This window comes from Epinephelus lanceolatus, chromosome 9, assembly GCF_041903045.1.
Source record: "Epinephelus lanceolatus isolate andai-2023 chromosome 9, ASM4190304v1, whole genome shotgun sequence".
Classification (NCBI taxonomy): Eukaryota; Metazoa; Chordata; class Actinopteri; order Perciformes; family Serranidae; genus Epinephelus; species Epinephelus lanceolatus.
The window spans coordinates 3,478,361-3,501,203 of record NC_135742.1 but is presented as its reverse complement, the minus strand read 5'-3'; the positions used below and the strand labels follow the sequence as shown (position 1 = coordinate 3,501,203).

General features: G+C 41.9%; 5 protein-coding genes across 6 annotated transcripts in view; 2 read left to right on the top strand and 3 right to left on the bottom strand.

The window, feature by feature from the left end:
• hira (histone cell cycle regulator a) overlaps nt 1–5,264 on the top strand; it is a 29,171-nt gene extending 23,907 nt beyond the window's left edge. For both annotated transcript variants that reach the window (XM_078171172.1, XM_078171171.1), the window contains exon 25: nt 1,764–5,264. In XM_078171172.1, the coding sequence (XP_078027298.1) occupies nt 1,764–1,880 (117 nt within the window). In that variant the 3' untranslated portion in view covers nt 1,881–5,264. The remainder of the gene's footprint in view (nt 1–1,763) is intronic.
• A 90-nt stretch (nt 5,265–5,354) lies between these two features.
• On the bottom strand, nt 5,355–7,046 carry LOC117252543 (erythroblast NAD(P)(+)--arginine ADP-ribosyltransferase-like; the record flags this gene model as incomplete). The annotated part of the gene is made up of 1 exon (XM_078171063.1): nt 5,355–7,046. A coding segment is annotated over one exon (801 nt), but the record flags the coding sequence as incomplete, so codon positions are not given.
• A 4,451-nt stretch (nt 7,047–11,497) lies between these two features.
• The window catches only part of LOC117252812 (interleukin-6 receptor subunit beta), a 37,742-nt gene continuing 26,396 nt past the window's right edge, over nt 11,498–22,843 (top strand). The window contains exon 1 of the mRNA XM_033620013.2: nt 11,498–11,632. The gene's annotated coding sequence lies outside the window, so the exon portion shown is untranslated. The remainder of the gene's footprint in view (nt 11,633–22,843) is intronic.
• Nucleotides 19,277–20,789, bottom strand: LOC117252814 (ecto-ADP-ribosyltransferase 5-like). The gene is made up of 2 exons (XM_033620015.2): nt 20,555–20,789; nt 19,277–20,447 (listed from the first exon to the last, which is right to left on the bottom strand). Exons 1-2 carry the CDS (start codon nt 20,618–20,620, stop codon nt 19,680–19,682), a joined length of 834 nt encoding a protein of 277 aa, XP_033475906.2. The 5' UTR covers nt 20,621–20,789; the 3' UTR covers nt 19,277–19,679.
• Nucleotides 21,182–22,623, bottom strand: LOC117250475 (ecto-ADP-ribosyltransferase 5-like). Its single transcript, XM_033616507.2, has 2 exons — nt 22,484–22,623; nt 21,182–22,376 (listed from the first exon to the last, which is right to left on the bottom strand). The coding sequence occupies exons 1-2, from the start codon at nt 22,547–22,549 to the stop codon at nt 21,609–21,611; spliced, it is 834 nt and encodes a 277-aa protein (XP_033472398.2). The 5' UTR covers nt 22,550–22,623; the 3' UTR covers nt 21,182–21,608.

Here is a 22,843-nt window from a genome sequence, read left to right as displayed (position 1 = left end):
ACTCGATTACCATTTGCGTCATCATGCCTTCCCGCAAGCTGGCTGCTACATCAGCAGAAGTGACAAGAGTTGACACAAACAACCGAAAATGCCGTCGCCTCAGGTTATGACACATGAAAGGAACACCGAAATGTTAACGTCGGCAAAACTGCTCGAACATTGTATTAACTAGTCCATAGCCATTGGTAGCTTTGTCACCTTCTACCTATGCCAGTCCTCAATGCCTATGTGCAGTTTCACATAGATTGACCACGTCAGTGAGTAGAAAAACGTGGGACAGACAGAATGACTGACTGACAGAATGACACACTCACAGTTTCTGTGATTATGTACAGCATACCATACCATGACTTAGTCATACCAAACATTAGAAAACAACACCAACACTGGTCCACAGGGGGAGCCACAGCGATCGGTCGCATTTTAGCCATTTTGAAGCATTTTTCTGTTGTTATAGCGCCACCCAGTTGCCAATTAGAGTTAAATTTCTCCAGTCACCTTGAGGCGTCCTGTTCTACATATCTACCAAGTTTAGTAAAAATCCATATGGCGGTTAGGCCTAGATAAGAAATGAGCTCTCTAGCGCCCCCATTTTGTTTGATGGGGTCAATAATGGAGGGGTCCCCTCAGATTATGTGTGGTCATATGCCTACAAAGTTGCGTGGTGATGGGTGAAACCCTTGAGATGTTATACACCTTTATGTGATGAGCCACGCCCTCCGCAATATTCATTGCCTTATAGAAGCTCAGTTTTAGTAAGTTTTCCAACTTTTGCCAAGAGGGAACTTTAGATATTGGTCCCTAGATTATGTTCACCCAGTTTCATGCAGATTGCTCAAACTTCCTAGGAAGAGATCCATTTGAAGTGTTTTTCAAACAATTCAAAATGACGGAAAATCTATATAAGCGGAAGTTATGGGTTCTTGAGGCAAATGTGTTCCTCATGAGGAGAGGCATCTCTGTGCAAAGTTTCATGTCTCTACGACATACGGGGCATGAGATATGCCCATTCAAAGTTTGACATTTCAATGGGTTGCTATAGCGCCCCCCTTTGGCCAATTGATGTAATATTGCTTCATTGGCATCCTCCCATGACCCTCTACCACTGTGCCAAATTTCACATGGATTGACCAAGTCAGTGAGGAGAAAAACGTGAAACAGACACACACAGAGTTTTTGTCATTATATAGTAAGATACAGTAAGATTGTATCATGAAACATGAGTGCCGTGATTATGATATCAATTTTAATGCTGTTTGATGGTTACACGGTGGATGATGCAAAATTCCTCATAGCCCTCTGTCTGGCCCTGGCTCTTACTCCAAATGAGAATTGAGACACCCCTACCCCTAGATACAGGAAGTTTGAAATGACGGAATGAGAAGTAAAGGCCTGTTTCTAATATAGTCTGTTTCCACCGACGCTGGTGAGTCAAGGCCCCGCCACTATTTGTTAAATGTCATTCCTTTATATCCTCCATTATGGGAAAATAATAATCTCTGCTAGCTTGATGCTAATGCCAGTCCTCACCTGGGTTGACAAAGTGCCTCTGCTGTTTCACACCATCATTTTTCCTTTTGTACTCGGTGTGGTAACGTCCCAAGACGACATATCAAAAAGGCTGGGGTTTGTTGACGCACAGTTGTCTACTGATATTGTCTATTGATTTTTTGACCCACGTAATCAAAGCTAATGACTGTGACCACGGTAGCTCGGCCACATTAACCTCTGCATGTCGCTAACTGTTCCTCTTCTGTGTTCAGGGTCTACGTAAGCGCGAGTTGCTGCGGGAGGTTTTACCTGTCATCGTTGAAAACCTGCGATTCCAGAGACTGTTCACCGAATACCAGGATCAGCTGGAGCTGCTGCGCAACAAATAACACACTACTACACACACACACAGACACACACAGAGACACACAGACTGACACAAACACACACTTGGACTCATCATGAAACCAGTTTGGCTCGACCTTTTCCTCAACTTGTGAAGCTTGAAACGCTGTTCTGGCTGAGAGCTGAAACACACTCCCTGGGTGTTTTGTGAGAACTTCAATAACAGCCAGTCCACAGCTTTTCAAGCGCTGGGACTTTTCAGTGCTGTCACTCACCGGGAGAAGTGGTGGGTGCTTAGCTTTTTTTTTTTTTGTTTTTTTTCTAATCACGATCTCAGTTTGAACTTTCGTCTTCTGTCCTTTGTTCCTGTTAAATGTGTTTTCTCTGACCTATGCACCTCTCTCCTGCTCTCCTGATCATGGACTTAAAAAAATGAACTTAAAAGAGGTGACAGAAAGGTCGCAGGTTAGATTCCCGCCACGTGCAGCATCACCAGCTGTGTGAATCCCTCTCAAGTCTGTTTCCCTCCTCAGAGAGAGAGAGAGCGGAGGTGAGACGCTCGAAGAAGAAAAATATGAATCAGAATGGATGTAAAGGAGCAATATGCTTGTACCAAAGTGACGCCTTTAAGTGTAGAAATAACCACACACCTTCATCTGTGACGTGAAGGAAACGAGGGGCATCCAGACAAAAGGTGCAGCCGGGTTTTGAAAAGCTGAATCTGCCAGTGGGTGAAGTTTCTGCCTAGATTGGCTGTCCTAAAAAGTGACAGTGCTAATGCCAAAATATGAGTTCACAGCAAAAAAGATAATCAAAGTTAGACCACCACTTGGTATGAAATTTATATTCTGAAACACAGGATGGGAAATGGAGTCAGAAGGGTCTAAGTGAGGAAAAAAGTTGGAGGAAAAAAAGAGCACTTAAAGCTGTTGAGATGTTAGGAAGGGTATTTGTGCACAAACAGGAAGCACAGCAGCCAAAATGTGTTTTCTGACAGCTCACATGAACAAAATGTTAAAGTAAAATAACGATCAGGTCTCAGCGATGCAGGAATCTCTTGTCGATGTGCAGCAGCACTGATCAGTCACATCTCGGTCTGCACCTGTTTCAGACATCACTTCAAGTTGGTTGCCATTTTTAACAACAGTTCCTCATCATGTCGTCAATTGTTACAAACACTGTAATCATTTTTACCTTCATCAGCACCTAAAATCAGAATGATCAGACATGCTAAATTGTCAGCTGCAGATTTGACACAATGAGTGTGCTTTAAAAGTCACATTTTTATTGCGTTGAAAGAATTCAGAAGCAAACTCCGGTTTTCAGGAAAGTTTTGACCATCATGACATTTCAGATTATATCATGTTTACTGTGTACACTGTCGACTCCGCAGGCGTTCAGCAAGATTGTGGCTGAAACACTCAGAAGTTATTTTTCTTCAAACAGCAGGGCTGGGTGTTTAAAACATTACTGGATGCCAGTACCAATAGAGTATGTACCACATCCATCATGTGAATGGAAGCATTCGGTCACATAAATTGCCACCAGATACCGCAGGCCTGTGGTGTAGCCATACCTTCAAACATTTCAGTAGCATCTCGGGACACTGAGCTGCCTTTTTCTGTCACATACATCATGCTGGCTCTCGGGGTTGTAGCTGCTGCGGTAGTGGGCCAACGCTTGTGCTGATTGGCTGCAAGCAAAACCATACTACGAGTTTTTTGTTCTAGATCTGGGTACAGAAAAGATTAAATGCAGGTATCATTTGACTGGAGAAGTTTTCATGCCACGTGGTATTGGGTTATTGTGGTTGATGTGTTAAAGGTATCGAGCACAGATACCCAGCCCCAACACACACATAGCTTGGATCTTTTGAAGCGCGGTTGTGTGAGGAACGTATCCATAGACGGTGTATTACATACAGTAGATGTCAGAAACAGGCAGGAGTACCACCACAGAAGCTCAGCATCGTACTGCTGTGGTCGCGTGCTTTATTTAGAATATTTTCAACGCTTTACTTTCTTACAGTGATTCCTGATGTGGAACTGAAGCCGCCAGTGTGGAGAAGCAGCAGGAGGGCCACAACAAAAGCTAAGCTAAGCCTTAAAAAGTCCCACCTAAAAGAATCCGTATCAGTTGAAGTGCACGTGATATTGAGAGTATTTTTACTGCTTTACCTTTTCGTCAGACGGTCCGTTCTGATGGGGAAGCACAAACACACTGACTGATGGAGGCAGACCAGCAGCTCCTGTGTTCAGTGATGATAAATCACTGTTCTTCTCAGTGGAGTCTGGTTTTATAGAGAGTGATAGAACGGCTTCAGTTCCCTGTTGAACATCGGTGTGACTGCAAGGTAAAGCAGTGAAAATCAAATTTATATTGTCTTTTTTAGGCGGCTAGAAGCACATTACTTAGCGTCCATGTTAAACTCCAACCTGCTTCTCCAAACTGGGATCGTGCCAACTGACATCTGCTGTAGTTGATACACTGACTATGGATGAGCACGCCATACAACCCTGCTTCATAAGGTCCACACTGTTCCTTTAATAACTCTGATGTGCAGACTTGAACCTCTTTGGCTGTAAACTTGTTCCACAGTTTGAACCAGATTTAGTGTAACTATCAGTAGCTGCTCGAGGAAAAAACACTCTGGGCTCCAGCATCTCATCTTCAAGGTGTATCATGTGTGTCACACAGGGCTGTGGGGTAATCAAACACATCGTTCTGTCTTATGTTACAGTGTGAACATGCGGTGCAGCTTTTTTTTTACTCATGAAATCCAACAGAAAATGTTTTTTTCAGTGAGATGTGTGACTGTAGGATCGTCCTTTTCTTGGTATCATGTGAACGTTGGATCAGAGGGGCCCAGTGGAGGAATGTTATATATATTATTTTGGTCTGTTTCACGTCGTGTCTCTTTTGTAAATAACCACATTCTCTCGTCGGCACCCTCATTTATGTTTTGTCGCCGGGCAAAAACCACTGCACAGAAATCCGTTGTTTTTTTCTTCAGGACAGGTTTCGAGGGCCCAGCGCTCATGAACCCCAACAACACCTCAACAAACTTCACTTGTCGTGTTTAGCCTTTTTGTCCGCTGCAGCAGTGATGCACTCCTCTGCCAGTGCAGTGTGTGTATATAAATGGAGAGTGTGAGCTTAGGAAGCTTGTTTACTGCTGTATGTGACCGCACAGTGCGGAGAGCAGCGCTGAGGCAGACTCACAGACGACAGGAAGAGTTCATCTTTCTTCACCTATCTGTACAGCACGTCTTTCTTTACGTCATTGGTTTTCTGTCAGTCATTTTTAAATGTTTGTACGAGGCAATTTTTGTTTCCATTTTCTATAAGAAAAAGAAAAAAATGAACAGAGACAAGCTGAAATTTTGCTTTTGAAGAAAGAAAGTGAAAAAATAAACAAATGAAGAACAGCTGGGTTTATTTTTGATTTCCTGTTTGGTGTTTCTTCACCGTGTGTGAGAGACAGAGTGATGGAGCAGGTGGTGGTTGAATGACTTCTATTTTTTTCTTTTTCATACAGTAACTCTGTAGGACAGAATGCATCCAGTTTAAATACAGGTGACACAGGCAATAACACAATGTATGAACATAAGTGCTTACAAGTTACACATTCTTGATATTCATTTTAACATTTTAAAACAGATCCACTATAATAATTACACAAAAGATTTTAAAGATCAGTTTCAATGCATCAGGGCCGTATTCACAAACATCCAGAGAACACTCTCAGAGAGCTCCTAACTGAGCCTAAAACTTTTAATAAAGTTCTCAAAGCAACTCTGAGCAAGGAAGGGATTCTTTTAACACGTGATTGGTTGTCAGAGACACGCTTTTGGGAGCCTGCGAGATGTGAACACCCAGTGGAAATGAAATGAACTGGTGTGTGTGATCACTTTGCTGATGGAGGGTTGAGACAGACTTAAGTCATCCCTGCTGCATTTTTACAGTTTTCCAAATATCTTAGCGTCAGGTGGGAAATGTGTGCATACTAATGACATCAACCTGTGTGATCTAATCTGCAGCATTTCATTTACTCACTGTCACCCAGTGTTTGGAGAATATTTCTCTGACCTCTTTGTGTTTCCACCATTTTCCCCACTGAGAAACTTTTATCTTTACAAAGACCTAGTCTTAACTTTAAGGGGAAATTCGAAGACTGTCACAATTCTAAGAATTTTCTTAGAATTTCAACACTAGCAGCGACTTTTAGCCCGAGGAAGCTCTGAGTACGGCCCCTGTTTTTCTTTTTCCCCTGTCAGAACAAATTCTTGATATTCATTTTAATACAGACCCACTTTAACAATTACACAACTTAAGGATTAGTTTTAATGCAACTTTTTTTTCTTAAACACTTGTTGCACAGTAGAACTGAACTTAACCTCGGAACACACTTAACCTATGCAACACTTAAAAAGGTTGCAAATTTTACAGTTACGTTTCTTCTTGAAAAGATCACAATTCAGATTCCTACTTGTGCCTGTGCTCCTGAGTTTATATTCCACCTCACATGGAAGATCCTTATGGTCAGATCTCATCTTCACCCCTACCACTTTAAAGACCTCGTAAGGAGGAATCAGCACTTCGCGTTCAATCTCAAATTTAGAAAAGATGGAGACATCTGCTCCAAAGCACGTGTAAATCTCAAAGCACGTCTTGTCTCCAAATCTCTCTACGTTCGTGTTGTACTGACCCATTGAGCTTGAGGTAAAAGAGCCGAATCGAAGCTGCGTGTTGACGACTTGGTTAAAGGTTCTGTCAACACGGCGGTAGCCAGTGACACATTCGTCCTCTCCCGGAGCGAGGTTTGAGAGCCTGCGTTCTCTGAGAGTTTGAATGGCGTCGGTCAGGAGAAAGTGAAGTGCGTGATACCCAAATGTGGTGGTGTACTCATTTTTCTGGGTTCGAACTGCATTATTGAAATCAAGATACGCATTGTCTCTGCCAAAGGTGTAATAGTAAATAGCTACAATACGGTCTTTCCCCAGGGCTGGTTTTGATTTCTTAATTTTTTTGTCGTACCATTGCTCTGAGCTCTCCCAGGCTGCTTTGAATTTGGCGTTTGTGTTCTTCTCATTTGCCAGTAATTCTTGGAGATTCTGGTACATCTCATCTTTGCAGCCATCGTACATGTCGTCAACAGAGTGTGGAGCCATGTCCAGTCTAAGGATGTCGTTTGCCCCAGCCGAGGCCCCAGCCGAGGGCCCAGCTGAGGGCCCAGCCGAGGGCCCAGCTCCACTGGGAGCCTGCCAAGATGCACTGGGGATGTTCGAAGATCCACTGGCAACCGGCGAAGATGCTCTTGAGGCCTTCTGATATCTACTTGGGACCTTTGAGGATCCTCTGGAGGCCTTCGCATATCTACCTTGGCCCTGAGATGATCCACTGGGGACCTTTAAAGAAACAATAGACATTATAAGAACAAATCATCTTGTTTCACGGTCATCTTACTCACAGCAGTTACAATGAAGCAAGCCATCATTCAGCATTAGTACTCTACCATTGCAATTCCTGTAGAGACTCCGTAAGTGAGCAACACTGCTGCCCAAACTGCAATCACTGGCGTCCTCATGATGATCTCCGTCAACTCGTGGAGTAGAGCAGAAACACCTGTCAGTGGGTCAGTGACGTCTGGGTACAGCTCACTTATATAGGTGAGTCAAACAGTGGGTGTAAGATAAAATAAAACGGCACGTTAGCGTCACATCATAAGAAAGAGATCGTTTTGGAGGGTAGACGTGACCACAAGAGGCAAATAAGGGCTTATCTTCACAACTGTACACTTAGAGTACAAATTCAAATTGTTGTAGATAAAGGAGCCAAGAAGCTTCCCTCTGTTGAACAAGTGAAACTGGAACACAAAAACTGATATTAGCATCTTTAATATCTCTTAAAAAGCAACTCCAACTGACAAACCAGCAAAGTGCAGTTAAATATTAAATAAGGTTTAGAACTGAAATTCTGACCTGGATCCATCAGTCTTTTTATTGTCAGTCTTTTATATGATTATTTCGTTTTGCTCGCAGTATTACAAGTTATATTTTGCTTTTTATTTTATCATCTTGGTAAACATCAATGCAGATCCTTCACACACAATCTGTTCCAGCTTCTCCCCTCTACAGAGCTGCATACATCAAAACAAGCAGACACAAGCCGTCACAGTGATGAACGTTTAAATCAGTCATATGGTGTCAATAACTCCACTTATCCACATGATGTGAATTAAATGTTAACTGTTTTTGTAACAGGTTCATATTATCATTGTTGTTCAGTATAAATACAGAGAGGACAGCAGAGGAGATACCTGCACAACAATTTAACTGGGCTAGAAAGACACAAAAAAGTCCACAAGTGAGATCAGCACAAACACAGTCTCTTTATTGAAGACACCTGTGAACAACAAAAGGTGCTCAAAGTGCAAAGACATGACAAAGAGTGAGGAAAAACAGCAGCAAACATTTGAGTCTTTGACTATCACCAGTGCTGCTGACATGCTGCACTATTCACAACATCCTCACATACACACATAAAACTAGAAAAGCACTCAGAGAGTGCAGACCTCCACCAAGTAAGTGATATTCCCTCCCCCTCTGCATCAGATTTTGCAGCCTGCATCACAATTAGGTTATCTGCATCACTATCATTATTAGGTTATACACTGCCTGGCCAAAAAAAAAGTCACCACCAAAAAAAAAGGTCATACACTCTAATATTTCGTTGGACCGCCTTTAGCTTTGATTACGGCACGCATTCGCTGTGGCATTGTTTCGATAAGCTTCTGCAATGTCACAAGATTTATTTCCATCCAGTGTTGCATTAATTTTTCACCAAGATCTTGCATTGATGATGGTAGAGTCTGACCGCTGTGCAAAGCCTTCTCCAGCACATCCCAAAGATTCTCAATGGGGTTAGGGTCTGGACTCTGTGGTGGCCAATCCATGTGTGAAAATGATGTCTCATGCTCCCTGAACCAGTCTTTCACAATTTGAGCCCGATGAATCCTGGCATTGTCATCTTGGAATATGCCCGTGCCATCAGGGAGGAAAAAATCCATTGATGGAATAACCTGGTCATTCAGTATATTCAGGTAGTCAGCTGACCTCATTCTTTGAGCACATACTGTTGCTGAACCTAGACCTGACCAACTGCAGCAACCCCAGATCATAACACTGCCCCCACAGGCTTGTACAGTAGGCACTAGGCATGATGGGTGCATCACTTCATCTGCCTCTCTTCTTACCCTGATGCGCCCATCACTCTGGAACAGGGTAAATCTGGACTCATCAGACCACATGACCTTCTTCCATTGCTCCAGAGTCCAATCTTTATGCTCCCTAGCAAATTGAAGCCTTTTTTTCCGGTTAGCCTCACTGATTAGTGGTTTTCTTAAGGCTACACAGCTGTTCAGTCCAATCCCTTGAGTTCCCTTCGCATTGTGCGTGTGGAAATGCTCTTACTTTCACTATTAAACATAGCCCTGAGTTCTACTGTTGTTTTTCTTCGATTTGATCTCACCAAACGTTTAAGTGATCGCCGATCACGATCATTGAGGATTTTTTTCCGGCCACATTTCTTCCTCGAAGACGATGGGTCCCCACTATCCTTCCAGTTTTTAATAATGCGTTGGACAGTTCTTAACTCAATTTTAGTAGTTTCTGCAACCTCCTTAGATGTTTTCTCTGCTTGATGCATGCCAATGATTTGACCCTTCTCAAACAGACTAACATCTTTTCCACGACCACAGGATGTGTCTTTCGACATGGTTGTTTAGGAAATGAGAAGCAACTCATTGCACCAGTTGGGGTTAAATAACTTGTTGCCAGCTGAAAGATAATCGCCCATGCAGTAATTATCCAATAGGAGGCTCGTACCTATTTGCTTAGTTAAATCCAGGTGGCGACTTTTTTTTTGGCCAGGCAGTGTATATGCCTTCACCATGGAGACACTGTGGTGTATTTATTTCGTTTTTATTTTGTACCAACACAGAATATAATATGGTTTTTTTGTATTTTTCACTTTCTTTTTTTCCAACACAGAACATTAATTTCAACTTTAGAATTACAACAATATTTAGCAAGTAGAACAAGACATGCTGTCCGGCCACCAGATGGCGCTATTGTCACTGTCTTAATTGCTCAGGGCCCATATTCCTAAAGAGTCTGAGAATCCTCTCAGAGAGCTCCTAACTTAGCCTAAAAATTCCTAGCAAGGAGTCTTAGCTTAGGAGTGATTCCAGAACATTCTCAGAGAACTCTGAGCAAGGAATGGACAGAAACTCTTATCTTAGTGAGGAGGTGTGGTTGACCCTGTTGTATGAGTCATCATTTCAAAAGGTGTGATTGGTTGATCCTAAAAGCTAGATAAAAATACACTTTTGGTGATAATGGGCATAGAATGGACCGTCAAATCAATAGATCTAATCATAGAATCTATTCTCTATGAAGACTGTAATTATAAATAATATTTTTCATAAAAAGAAAATCTCTGTTAAATAAATAGTAAGCTATACTTTAAAATTATCCTATAAAATGTGTGAAAACTCAGGCCCACTTGCACAGTATTCACATGCTGATAGTTATATTTATTTGCTTACATTCATTTACCATGCTGGTATTTTTTGCACTTCATACATTTGGTATTAATGAGGGTAAAATGGCTCAGCTTTCATCAGTTTCTGTGATTGCTAACCGGCCTATAAGAAGCAGTGTTGGTTGGCATTCAAATCTTCCATGGAGAAGAAAAGAAGTAGGAAACCCAACTGGACAGAGGAACAGTGTTTGCTTCTGGCTCACTTGGTCAATGAGAATAAAAGTGTTTCTGAGAGGTAGATTTAGCCCCACTGTCACACTACAAGCCAAGAAGCAGGCATGGGCAAATATAGCACAACAGATAAATGCCTCCTTTCCGCTGGTTGTGCGCACAAGTGAGGAGCGCGAGAAGAGGTGGTATGTGTTGCAGTCGAAAGCGTAAGAGGAGATTGCAGCACACAAACGTGAATCTTCACGCACAGGTGAGTGATATACCACTTACTTACAACTGCTGGCAAAGTTATTTTAAATACATAATTAATGTACATAATTTTCTCCTCTGCTTAAGAAACTTCTAAGCCTCTTAAAAGTCCTCCTCCCTGCTCTTAACAGATCTCACCTTAGGAGCTCTCTTAAGAGCTAAGATTATTTAGGAATATCTTTTATCTTTACCAGGATCTACTCTTAACTTCATGATTCTAAGAATTTTCTTAGAATTTGGCCACTAGGAGCAACTATTTGCGCTAAGAATCTTTAGGAATACGGCCCCAGGCTGTCAGACCATAGACTTTATTTATGATTTTATCCACTTTGCTTCAACCGATCACCACCAAAATTGTATCATCTGTTCCTTGTCCCATTATCCACCTTTCCTGAAAATTTCATCAAAATCCATTTATAACTTTTTGAGTTATTTTGCAGACAAACAAACAAACATACCAACGCTGGTGAAAACATAACCTCCTTGGTGGAGGTAATTAGTCTCTGAGGATGTTGTGAGTGGTTTAGCACTTGTATGACAGGTCACTGTGATCTGGTACACATGCTTCTGCTCCTCAGAGTTGATCTCATCTAATTAGTGACACCAGCTGACTGATTCGTCACACCTGGTAGGAATCTGTCATATGTGTTCTGTGAAGCAGATCTGGTGCGGGTGTCTCAGGCTCTTCTGACATGGGAACCAGCCTACGGGCAATGTATCTACGTATCTGGTGTACAGCATCTGGGCTCTGGGTCATCTGTTCATGTCTCTTGTGAGTTTTTTGTTTTCCCCTGCTGATTGTTTCTGACTGTTTGCCAGCCTGCCTGGTCATCTCACCTGTAGGCTGGTGTTCTTTAGTTTAACATTAAGGAGTTTTAGTGTGCAGTGATAATTTTAAGTCAGGAGGAGCTGATGGTGGTTTCAAGCTTTGGAAAACCAAAGGTGTGAAGAGTGTAGAACACCTGTACATAGATGGCTACTACTTAGCTTTGAACTAACATGCAAAAAATAGGCTGCACCCCCCCAAAAACTTTTTATTCACATTTTAATGCCGGGTATTTTGGCTCCATCAGTCTTTTGATATTTAAAATCTTTTATATGAGTGACATCATTTTGTGAATGTTTGTTTTGTTGTATGTTTCTGTAAAAGAGAGGGACATCAGTCGAGATATTGTCCTCTCATTTTTTAAACTCAAAAACAGTTACATTCAGTTCAGTTGAGATGGACATTTGGTCTCCTGTCTGCACCTTGCTACGTGGTGAGTGATGAGCCTCCTCTGTGTGACCATAACAGGCAAAGTAAGGGCTTATCTCCACAACTGTATAAACGCTTAGAGTACAAATTCAAATCAAATTCAAATTCAAAGCAAATCCATCAGTGTTGTAGATAAAGGAGCCAAGAAGCTTCCCTCTGTTGAACAACTGAATCTGGAACACAAAAAATGATATTAACATCTTTAATACAGTCAGGTCCATAATTATTTGGACAATGATACAGTTGTCGTCATTTTGGCTCTGTACACCACCACAATGGGTTTTAAATGAAACAATGAATACCTGCTTAAAGTGCAGACTCTCAGCTTTCATTTAAGGCTTTCTTCAAAAATGTAGTATGAACCATGTAGGAATTACAACCATTTCTTCACACAGTCCCCCAACTTTAAGGGCTCATAAGTATTTGGACAAACTAACATGATCATCAATTAAACAGTGTTGTGATCACCATATTAGGCCTCACCATGGGGCACCAAATATGTTGTGGTCAACATTCCTGGGTCTCACACGAAGGCACCAATTATGTTGTGAACATAAATTAGGGCTTCACGCGTAGGCACCAGTCATGTTGGGGTAAATTGGTTATCGGAAATAATTAATAACTATAATAATAATTAATAATCATGTTAAATAATGTGACTTATTAAACACTAAATCACATCGTGGGGCACCATTCCCGTAAAGGGAAAAATGATAGCCAGTTAAAGATATCAGTCTCATAAAATTGGCTAAAATATTAATTTGGAGTTTGATTAATAATTAAATTAATGACAACCAAAATTAACAGTAACGCCTGAAGGATTTTGGAGTTCTTGACGCAGCAGAGGTTGACTATTCATTCACTCGTGTGCAACATTAAACAGAAAAAAATTCCAAAGAATTATATTTATTCACAAACTAACAAAGCAAACCACACAAATTCTAACTAACTATATACAAGCTTGGTGTGTGTGTGTGAGTGAGTGAGTGAGTGAGAGAGAGAGAGACAAAGGCGGGTGTGGTGATCAAGAAGCCGTTTGGCCTACAAAACAAAATGGCTGACAACAGAACTACCAAAATGGCCGAATCGGGGAGGTGTTTGTCTGACCGTGTGGTCAGGACAAAGACAAAAGAAAAGAAGTGGGAACTTTGAGATGCCTGTTTGGGTGTAGCTCTGTTGAAAGCCTGTTTGTTAATGAGTCTATGTCAATGTGACGTGTGTTGCAAACGGTCTGGATTAGTGCAGAGATTGTTTAGTATCTGTTTGTGAACAGTATTAGCAAACTAAACACTTAGCTTTGGCGAAGCCAACTAATCAATGACCTAACTGCAAACAATCACAACAATACTCAGTAAACAGCATCAAATCACATACAACAAGTCAAACAGTCTTGCTTAGCCTGTAAAGCTGTGATAAGCTATGCCCAGTTGTTACATTACCGATCCTTGAGTGGATGGGAGAAAGAGTCACTTGGTGGTGCTGCTGTTAGCCAGCAGAAGAAGGCTGGGAAGATGGTTCCAGCTGCAGTCTTTGTTGGGTCCTTTGTTCCAAAGGTTCTGATCTGAGGAAGCTGGTCGCTCGGGGTCCTTGCAGAGTTAAACGCTGGGTGCTAACTCACTTAGTTCCTTGTTGCTGGAAAGCTAGTTGGAAAGCTTGTGCTTGCAAGTCTAACTTCTCTGAAATGTTTGGGGCACCATTATCTGCTCAGATTCAACCAAATGCTTCAAAACTCAATGGACGATGGCTCACAGTGCAGATGGACAATGACCTGAAGCATACTGCAAAAGCAACCAAAGACATTTTTAAGGCAAAGAAGTGGAATGTTCTGCAATGGCCAAGTCATATCATCTGACCTGAATCCAACTGAGCATGCATTTCTCTTGCTGAAGCCAAAACTGAGGGCAAAACACCCAAAACACAAGCAGGAAGTGCAGACGGCTGCAGTAAAGGGCTGGCAGAGCATCACCAGGGAAGAAACCCAGCATCTGATGATGCCTATGTGTCCAACACTTCAGGCAGTCATTGACTGTAAAGGATTTGCAACCAAGTATTAAAACTGACTGTTTAAATGATGATTATGTTAGTTTGTCCAAATACTTATGAACCCTTAAAGTTGGGGGACTGTGTGAAGAAATGGTTGTAATTCCTACATGGTTCATACTACATTTTTGAAAAAAGCCTTAAATGAAAGCTGAGAGTCTGCACTTTAAGCAGGTATTCATTGTTTCATTTAAAACCCATTGTGGTGGTGTACAGAGCCAAAATGACGACAACTGTATCATTGTCCAAATAATTATGGACCTGACTGTATCTCTTTGAAAGCAGCTCTAATTGTACAGTTTCTAGCAAAGTGCAGTTAAATATTAAATAAGGTTTAGTACTGAAATACCTATTTTACATTTTTTTGTAATGGCCTGGATCCATCAGTCTTTTTATATATTTAAGTTATATTTTGTTGTTTATTTTTGTCATCTTTGAGCTGAATGCCACTAGCATGCAAATATGGCTACAGTTGGCATGTTAAACATCAATGCAGATCCTTCACACACAACCTGTTCCAGCTTCTCCCCTCTACAGAGCTGCATACATCAAAACAAGCAGACACAAGCCGTCACAGTGATGAACGTTTAAATCAGTCATATGGTGTCAATAACTCCACTTATCCACATGATGTGAATTAAATGTTAACTGTTTTTGTAACAGGTTCATATTATCATTGCTATTGTTCAATATAAATACAGAGAGGACAGCAGAGGAGATACCTGCACAACAAAAACACAAAAAAAGTCACACAAAAGTCCACAAGTGAGATCAGCACAAAAACAGTGTCTTTATTGAAGACACTTGTGAACAAAGTGCAAAGACATGACAAAGAGTGAGTAAAAACAGCAGCAAACCTTTCAGTCCTTCTGAAGTCAGTCTAAACATGCTACGTTGGTTGAACACTTCAAATTGCCGGGGTTTTTTCTCCAACAACACACACGCAAAAACACGTGGCTCACCGTGTGTTTGGCCTTATAACCTTACGGGACACAAACACTGCTCTCCCAGGTGAAGGTCTATGTTTGTTGGACCCACCCACCTCGCCCTACTTGGACTTTTGTCGCCTTAACTTCTGTTCTTGTCCTGCCGCCTTTCCCCCGACACCACAGAGTGCCATTAAACTATAACAGCAACTGGCTGCGTATCATGCCGACATTCAAGGATGGCTTTTTTGTCAGTGTCTGACGCCGCATGTCACTGCCCGTACGCTGTATTTTGACAACTTCAAACAGAGACCGGGTTGGTTCAACAGGGTGGAGGTGGATCTCTTTGCCTCGGAGACCTCGACCCACTGTCCTATCTGGTTCTCCGTGATGGAGAAAACCAGCCCTCTGGGTTAGGATGTCCTGGCTCATGCATGGCAAGGGGGTCTTCTCTATGCCTCTGCGCCATTTCCTCTGATGTTACCAACACCTCTCAGAGTGCTTCAGGAAGGCCACAGACTTCTTCTGGTGCCCCTTCTGGCCAGCCAGGATTTGGTTTTCACTGCTGCACAGATTCTTCTGCGGCCTGGCGCCTCCCTAGCAGGAAAGACTCCCTGTCTCGGCTAGGGGTTTGGATTTGGCATCCTGAGCCTTGCGCTTCGTCTTATTGGTGTGCAGTATCAGCAGAGGTGGACGCTGTTTTCTGATTGGTATAAAGACCCAGGACTTCATAGCTGAAGTGGCTGTCAGCAACAGCTGCAGTTCTCCTGGCCGTCACTACAATGAAGCGTGTAGGTGAGCTACATGCCTCGTCATGATCCTGGTTTTTCTGTGTTGTTTTTGGAGCGTTCTGTTTGTGTTGTTCCTTGTTTCATGTATTCTTTCATGTTTATTCTGTTTCCTGTTTTATTTTGTAGGTTTACTCTGAATGTGTCATGTCTGGTTTTCTTTGTTTGTTTTCCCGCCTTTTTGATTGTCTGCCCCCGCCCTGATTAGTTTCACCTGTCCCTCACTAGTCCTGCAGTCCACTCACCTGTTCTCACTCCCCCAATTAGCGTCCTCTACTTTTTCCCTACTCAGTTCTTTTGTTCTTTGTGGGATCATCTGTTGGTGTTTCTTGTGAGTTTTTGGTTTTCCCCTGCTGATTGTTTCTGCCTGTTTGCTTGCCTGCCTGGTCATCTCATCTACCTTCTTCAGTTAAGTATATTTCCTGAAACCACAGCCTGCTGTCCTGCATCTCCTGCATCTGGGTCCTTCCTACCTGTGCTGCCTTACAGCCGAAATACATGGGGCATAGACGCAGCGTGTCACGTACACTGACTCCGTCTCTGCAGCGTGTGGTTGCTGCCAGCTTCCCTGTTATTTAGCCTAACAAGTGTTTTGCCAAGCCATAATTCAGTCGGCTATGGAGGGTCTGGAAGCGTATATAAATCCCGCTTAGTATCCCACTAAGTGGTCAGTGTTGGGCATGTTACTTGGAAGATGTAGTGAGCTAAGCTACCAGTTACTCTACATCAAAATAAAGCTTCGCCACATTGAAGTTATCTCCAAAGAAATGTAGCAGGCTAAGCTACGAGAAAAATGTTCAGTGGGAGATTTTAGTATGAAATAATAGACTCCTACTTAATGCATTTCTCTGTCTTGGCCTCTTTCAGTCAGCTATCTTGCTCTGTCACTAATTCCAAAATATATTTTTCAGTCATTCAGTGATATAAACAATACAAATTCAAATAAACACAAGAAGTTTGTGCTCTAGAAAAGGATCCACACTCAGTGAATAAACTCCTAAGCCCTATGATAAGCTATTATGGCAAGGCTTAACTATACAGACCAGTGAGCAGTGATAACTAGCATGTCTTTGGGGTCATCAGGTGGGAACCTCCTTTCACTAGTGTTTCGTCTAGTTGGTCCCACGACACCTCCAGGAGGCTAGACAGTGATCTCTGGCATCCCAGAGACACTCCCCTAATGCCAGGTCTCACTGCTCCCCGCACCAACCCAATAACCTCCTTTACCTTACTTACACATGGTTTTCTCAGCCCAAACAGCACTGCCACCTTCAACAAACCCAGGCTCCGTTCTTGCGAGCTCCAGGTAGAGACAGGGCTGATACTACCTTTCCTAGCACATTCACCATACTCTATCTCACACGCTACATATCATAACTACAATATAAGCTAAAGTTAAAGGAGATAGATAAACTCACAGGATCAGCAAACACACTCACCTTAAAAAAAAAAACAGACCGAAATGTAAACTTTTTTTTTAGCATTAGAACATGAACATGTTATGCAAGCAATGTGTCAAATCGATGCTGTACCTAGCGTAGGCTCTACCTCAACAAAGAGCTTACGCTGTAGCCTGACATGTACCTTCCCAGAAATGTAGCTACACGTTGCGATGACACAGACCTCCTGTCTGTCTCTGTAAGCTGAAACCATTTCCCTCAGTGGAAACAAAGCTTGTATTTACTTTAATTTCACAGATAAGAACAATAAATTGTGAAGACAATAAAGCCTCCACAAAATATCGTTTTAAGTCGTGTGTGATTTATCCTGGCTTCATATGAGCAGAGGAAATCTCCACTTGTTGCTAGGCTAATTTACACAATGTAAAATGCCATAGGCTTGTGCTAATAATGTTAGCATGGTGTATTTGTTAAGAAAACGTGTTTAGTATAAGGCAGTTGTTTTGTCAGTGAACCTTGTGAGTTTTAATGGAGCCGTGTTTTGTAACGTTACCTTTGTTACATGTTGCTGTTGTCCCTGGCTTCATACGAGTAGACGAAAAGTTCACTAGCTGCTAGGCTAATTTATACAATGTAAAATGCCACAGGCTTGTGCTAAAATCATTAGCATGTTGTATTTGTGGGGAAAATGTGTCCAGATAAAGTACATAAATTGGCTCTGAATACTGAATGTTATAGTGTAGCTGATTTTTGTACTTGTGTTTGACATTGTCTCTATTAAGCCGTGTTTAATGTGTGTTTTGAATCAACTAAACTAAACTCACAGAAACTAAAGACTAATATTTTTGAGGTGTAACTGCTCAGAACAGCATAGGCCACATGCGTAGGCGGGTCCATGTCATTGGTTCGACATCCCATTAGTCCGACTGTCCGCGGTGCTGAACGGCTCGCGGAGGGCGTATGGTGCGCCGCGACTGGCTTGAGGCGGAGCAGGCTCACGGCTTATGTGTTTGTCACTTTCTTTTTCATTTTAACCCACACCATGATCTTTTCCTGACCCTAACCAAGTGGTTTTTGTGCCTAAACCTACCCAGACCTTAACCACAGGGCATCATGATGATTTCGGAATGGACTTCGGAACAATGAGTTTAATATGGTCGGAACAATGGGATGTCGAACCAATGGGCAGTTCCCACGTAGGCTACGGCATAGAGCTGACACGCAAATATAAATCCTGCTTAACACGCGACATCAGTAGGCAGTAGCTATGTTTCCATCCAAAAGTGATTTGAATCATTGGGAAATGTGCATTAAAAGAAATACAAATCCTGTGTGTTTCCATTAAATGTACGGACTTTGGTGAAAACTACGAACTTGCGCAGGTTTTCCGCGGAACCAGAAACAAAACAAGTCTCGCATTCTTCTTCTATGTTTTCTGGTGGTTGGCAACCAGCTTGTAAATGCATTACCGCCTTCCCGACCCGGAGTGTGGATATCACCATGGAGAGAGGTGCGCTACGTCAGACTTAATTCAAACATAACTGTTTCCATCCCCCGTTTTGCAAATCAGCATTTTTTTTAATCAACCAAAACCCGGCTAAAGCGAGCGTATTTTAGTTTGTGCTAATCAGGGGATTTTAATTTGAATTTTTTCCGTTTCCATCATAATTTTCCGATGCGATACTTCTAGATGCGCATCTACACAGGCTGATGGAAACATGGCTTATGTCTCTGTCTCCTCTCTTCCTTCTTAATACTGTCCTCTGTCTCTCAGCTCTGTTCTCGGCCCTTGTTGTGTCTATTTCTCTGGTGTCCACTGCAAATCCACTAATTATATTCAGTCTATGGGAGACGTGTTAAGAAGTGCAGTGTAGCCTACCAGAAGCAGAGTAGGGCTGGTCTCGCCAAGGACAGCCAATAGCAAAAGCAACAAGCACAGTTTGGGTTGTTGGACAGTGAGAGGACACCGAGGCGTTCAACTGTAAAAATGAGAAACTTGCACAACTGTGAACACGAGTGTGTTTAATTATTATCACATTTCTTTTCTGACAGTTTTCATACAGTAACTTTGTAGGACAGAGTATGCATCCACTTTAAATACAGGTAATACAGGCAATAACACAATGCATTACTACAATTGTAAACCATTTACAAATTCTTGATTTTCATTTTAACATTTTAATACAGACCCAATATAACAATTACACAATTTAGAGATTAATTTTAACACTTGTTGTTGTAAACCTCTGTGTGTTCAGTGTTTGAAGTCAATGTGATATTGATGAGTCATTCAAATGTTAACAAATAAATCCATACTCACATGAATTTTGATTAACACAACATTTAAAACAGTGCGTCCTAAATCCTAAATTTGACGTTTTGTTAACTGTATGTAAAACGTGAGAGTGCTTTACTTCTTAATAAGAGCACAATTCAAATTGGAGACAAATGTTTTTGTACTCCTGAGTTTATATTCCACCTCACATGGAAGATCCTTATACTGAGATCTCTTCTTCACCCCTACCACTTTAAAGACCTCGTAAGGAGGAATCAGCACTTCGCGTTCTTCTGGATATGGAGAATACATGGAGACGTCTGCTCCAAAGCACGTGTAAATCTCAAAGCACGTCTTGTCTCCAAAATATTTGTTGGCGTACTGACCCATTGAGGTTGAGGTAAAAGAGCCCAATCGAAGCTGCGTGTTGACAACTTGGTCAAAGGTTTTGTCAACACGGCGGTAGACGGTGACACATCCGTCTTCTCCCTGAGGGAGTTTTTCTTCTCCTTTGAGAGTTTGAATGGCGTCAGTTAGGAGAAAGTGAAGTGCGTGATACCCAAATGTGGTCTTGTACTGAGGTGCCTGGGTTCGAACTGCAGTATTGAAATCAAGATACACTTTATTGTCTTTAAAGGTGTAACAGTAAATAGCTACAAGACGGTCTTTCCCCAGGGCTGGTTTTGATTTCTTAAATTTTTTGTTGTACCATTGCTCTGAGCTCTCCCAGGCCCGTTTGAATGTGGGGTTTGTGTTCTTCTCATTCGCCAGATATTCTTGGAGCTTCTGGTACATCTTATCTTTGCAGCCTTGGTACATGTCGTCAACAGAGTTTGGAGCCATGTCCAGTTTTAGGATGTCGTCTGCCCCAGCCGAGGGCCCAGCCCCAGCTTTAGCAGGGACCTTCAAAGAAACAATAGACATTATAAGAACAAATCATCTTGTTTCACGGTCATCTTACTCACAGCAGTTACAATGAAGCAAGCCATCATTCAGCATTAGTACTCTACCATTGCAATTCCTGTAGAGACTCCGTAAGTGAGCAACACTGCTGCCCAGAAGGTCACTGCTGCCATCTTCCACCAAACCAGACACCAGGAGACACGGTTGTTAGACAAATGATCTTTGGCAAGTCCTTCAGTCAAGCACAAACACCTGTCAGAGGGACAGCAATGTCTGGGTACAGCACACCTATATAGTAAGGGATTAAGGAAGTTTAAGAGTCAAGTCATGTATCATGGGAGCAAGAGACCATTTTGCAAGAAGACCATGACAGTGAAAGGGGAAGAAAGGGCTTATCTCCACAACTCCAGACCAGCTTTAGATCACCGCAAAGTCAAGTTAAACACTACGCAAGTCTAAGTGTTATAATAACAAATTTCCATTTAAATGTCACGGGCTCTGGCTCCTTCAGTCTTTTCACAGTCAGAATCTTTATTTTGAGTTTATTTCTTTTTGCTGGCAGTATCTCAAACTACATTTTATTGTACAACCCTGATTCCAAAAAAGTTGGGACACTGTAGAACCAGCCACAGGCAGCTATGTACAAACTTTCTGATGAGCTTCTTCTGTTTGGGTTGTTGGACAGTGAAAGGACACCGAGGCGTTTCACTGTAAAAATGACAAACTTGCACAACTTGTGAACACAAGTGTGTTTAATTATTATTCCATTTCTTTTTTGACACAGTTTCATACAGTAACTTTGTAGGACAGATTATGCATCCACTTTAAATACAGGTAATACAGGCAATAACACAATGCATTACTACAATTGTTTCAAACAATTTACAAATTTTTGATTTTCATTTTAACATTTTAATACAGACCCAGTACAACAATTACACAATTTAGAGATTAATTTTAATGCATCTTTTTTCTTGAAACACTTGTTGCTGTAAACCTGTGTGTTCAGTGTTTAAAGTCAGTGTGATATTGTTGAGTCATTCAAATGTTAACAAATAAATCCATACTCAGATGAATTTTGATTAACACAACATTTAAAACAGTGCGTCCTAAATCCTAAATTTGACGTTTTGTTAACTGTATGTAAAACGTGAGAGTGCTTTACTTCTTAATAAGAGCACAATTCAAATTGGAGACAAATGTTTTTGTACTCCTGAGTTTATATTCCACCTCACATGGAAGATCCTTATACTGAGATCTCTTCTTCACCCCTACCACTTTAAAGACCTCGTAAGGAGGAATCAGCACTTCGCGTTCTTCTGGATATGGAGAATACATGGAGACGTCTGCTCCAAAGCACGTGTAAATCTCAAAGCACGTCTTGTCTCCAAAATATTTGTTGGCGTACTGACCCATTGAGGTTGAGGTAAAAGAGCCCAATCGAAGCTGCGTGTTGACAACTTGGTCAAAGGTTTTGTCAACACGGCGGTAGACGGTGACACATCCGTCTTCTCCCTGAGGGAGTTTTTCTTCTCCTTTGAGAGTTTGAATGGCGTCAGTTAGGAGAAAGTGAAGTGCGTGATACCCAAATGTGGTCTTGTACTGAGGTGCCTGGGTTCGAACTGCAGTATTGAAATCAAGATACACTTTATTGTCTTTAAAGGTGTAACAGTAAATAGCTACAAGACGGTCTTTCCCCAGGGCTGGTTTTGATTTCTTAAATTTTTTGTTGTACCATTGCTCTGAGCTCTCCCAGGCCCGTTTGAATGTGGGGTTTGTGTTCTTCTCATTCGCCAGATATTCTTGGAGCTTCTGGTACATCTTATCTTTGCAGCCTTGGTACATGTCGTCAACAGAGTTTGGAGCCATGTCCAGTTTTAGGATGTCGTCTGCCCCAGCCGAGGGCCCAGCCCCAGCTTTAGCAGGGACCTTCAAAGAAACAATAGACATTATAAGAACAAATCATCTTGTTTCACGGTCATCTTACTCACAGCAGTTACAATGAAGCAAGCCATCATTCAGCATTAGTACTCTACCATTGCAATTCCTGTAGAGACTCCGTAAGTGAGCAACACTGCTGCCCAGAAGGTCACTGCTGCCATCTTCCACCAAACCAGACACCAGGAGACACGGTTGTTAGACAAATGATCTTTGGCAAGTTCTTCAGTCAAGCACAAACACCTGTCAGAGGGACAGCAATGTCTGGGTACAGCACACCTATATAGTAAGGGATTAAGGAAGTTTAAGAGTCAAGTCATGTATCATGGGAGCAAGAGACCATTTTGCAAGAAGACCATGACAGTGAAAGGGGAAGAAAGGGCTTATCTCCACAACTCCAGACCAGCTTTAGATCACCGCAAAGTCAAGTTAAACACTACGCAAGTCTAAGTGTTATA

Bases quoted from the DNA above. Each gene is read 5' to 3' on its own strand.
- LOC117252814 (XM_033620015.2), bottom strand. From the start codon at position 20,620: ATGGCAGCAGTGACCTTCTGGGCAGCAGTGTTGCTCACTTACGGAGTC. The intron at 20,448-20,554 runs GTAGAGTACTAA...GTTTCTTTGAAG, and splicing joins TCTCTACAGGAATTGCAATG to GTCCCTGCTAAAGCTGGGGC.
- LOC117250475 (XM_033616507.2), bottom strand. From the start codon at position 22,549: ATGGCAGCAGTGACCTTCTGGGCAGCAGTGTTGCTCACTTACGGAGTC. The intron at 22,377-22,483 runs GTAGAGTACTAA...GTTTCTTTGAAG, and splicing joins TCTCTACAGGAATTGCAATG to GTCCCTGCTAAAGCTGGGGC.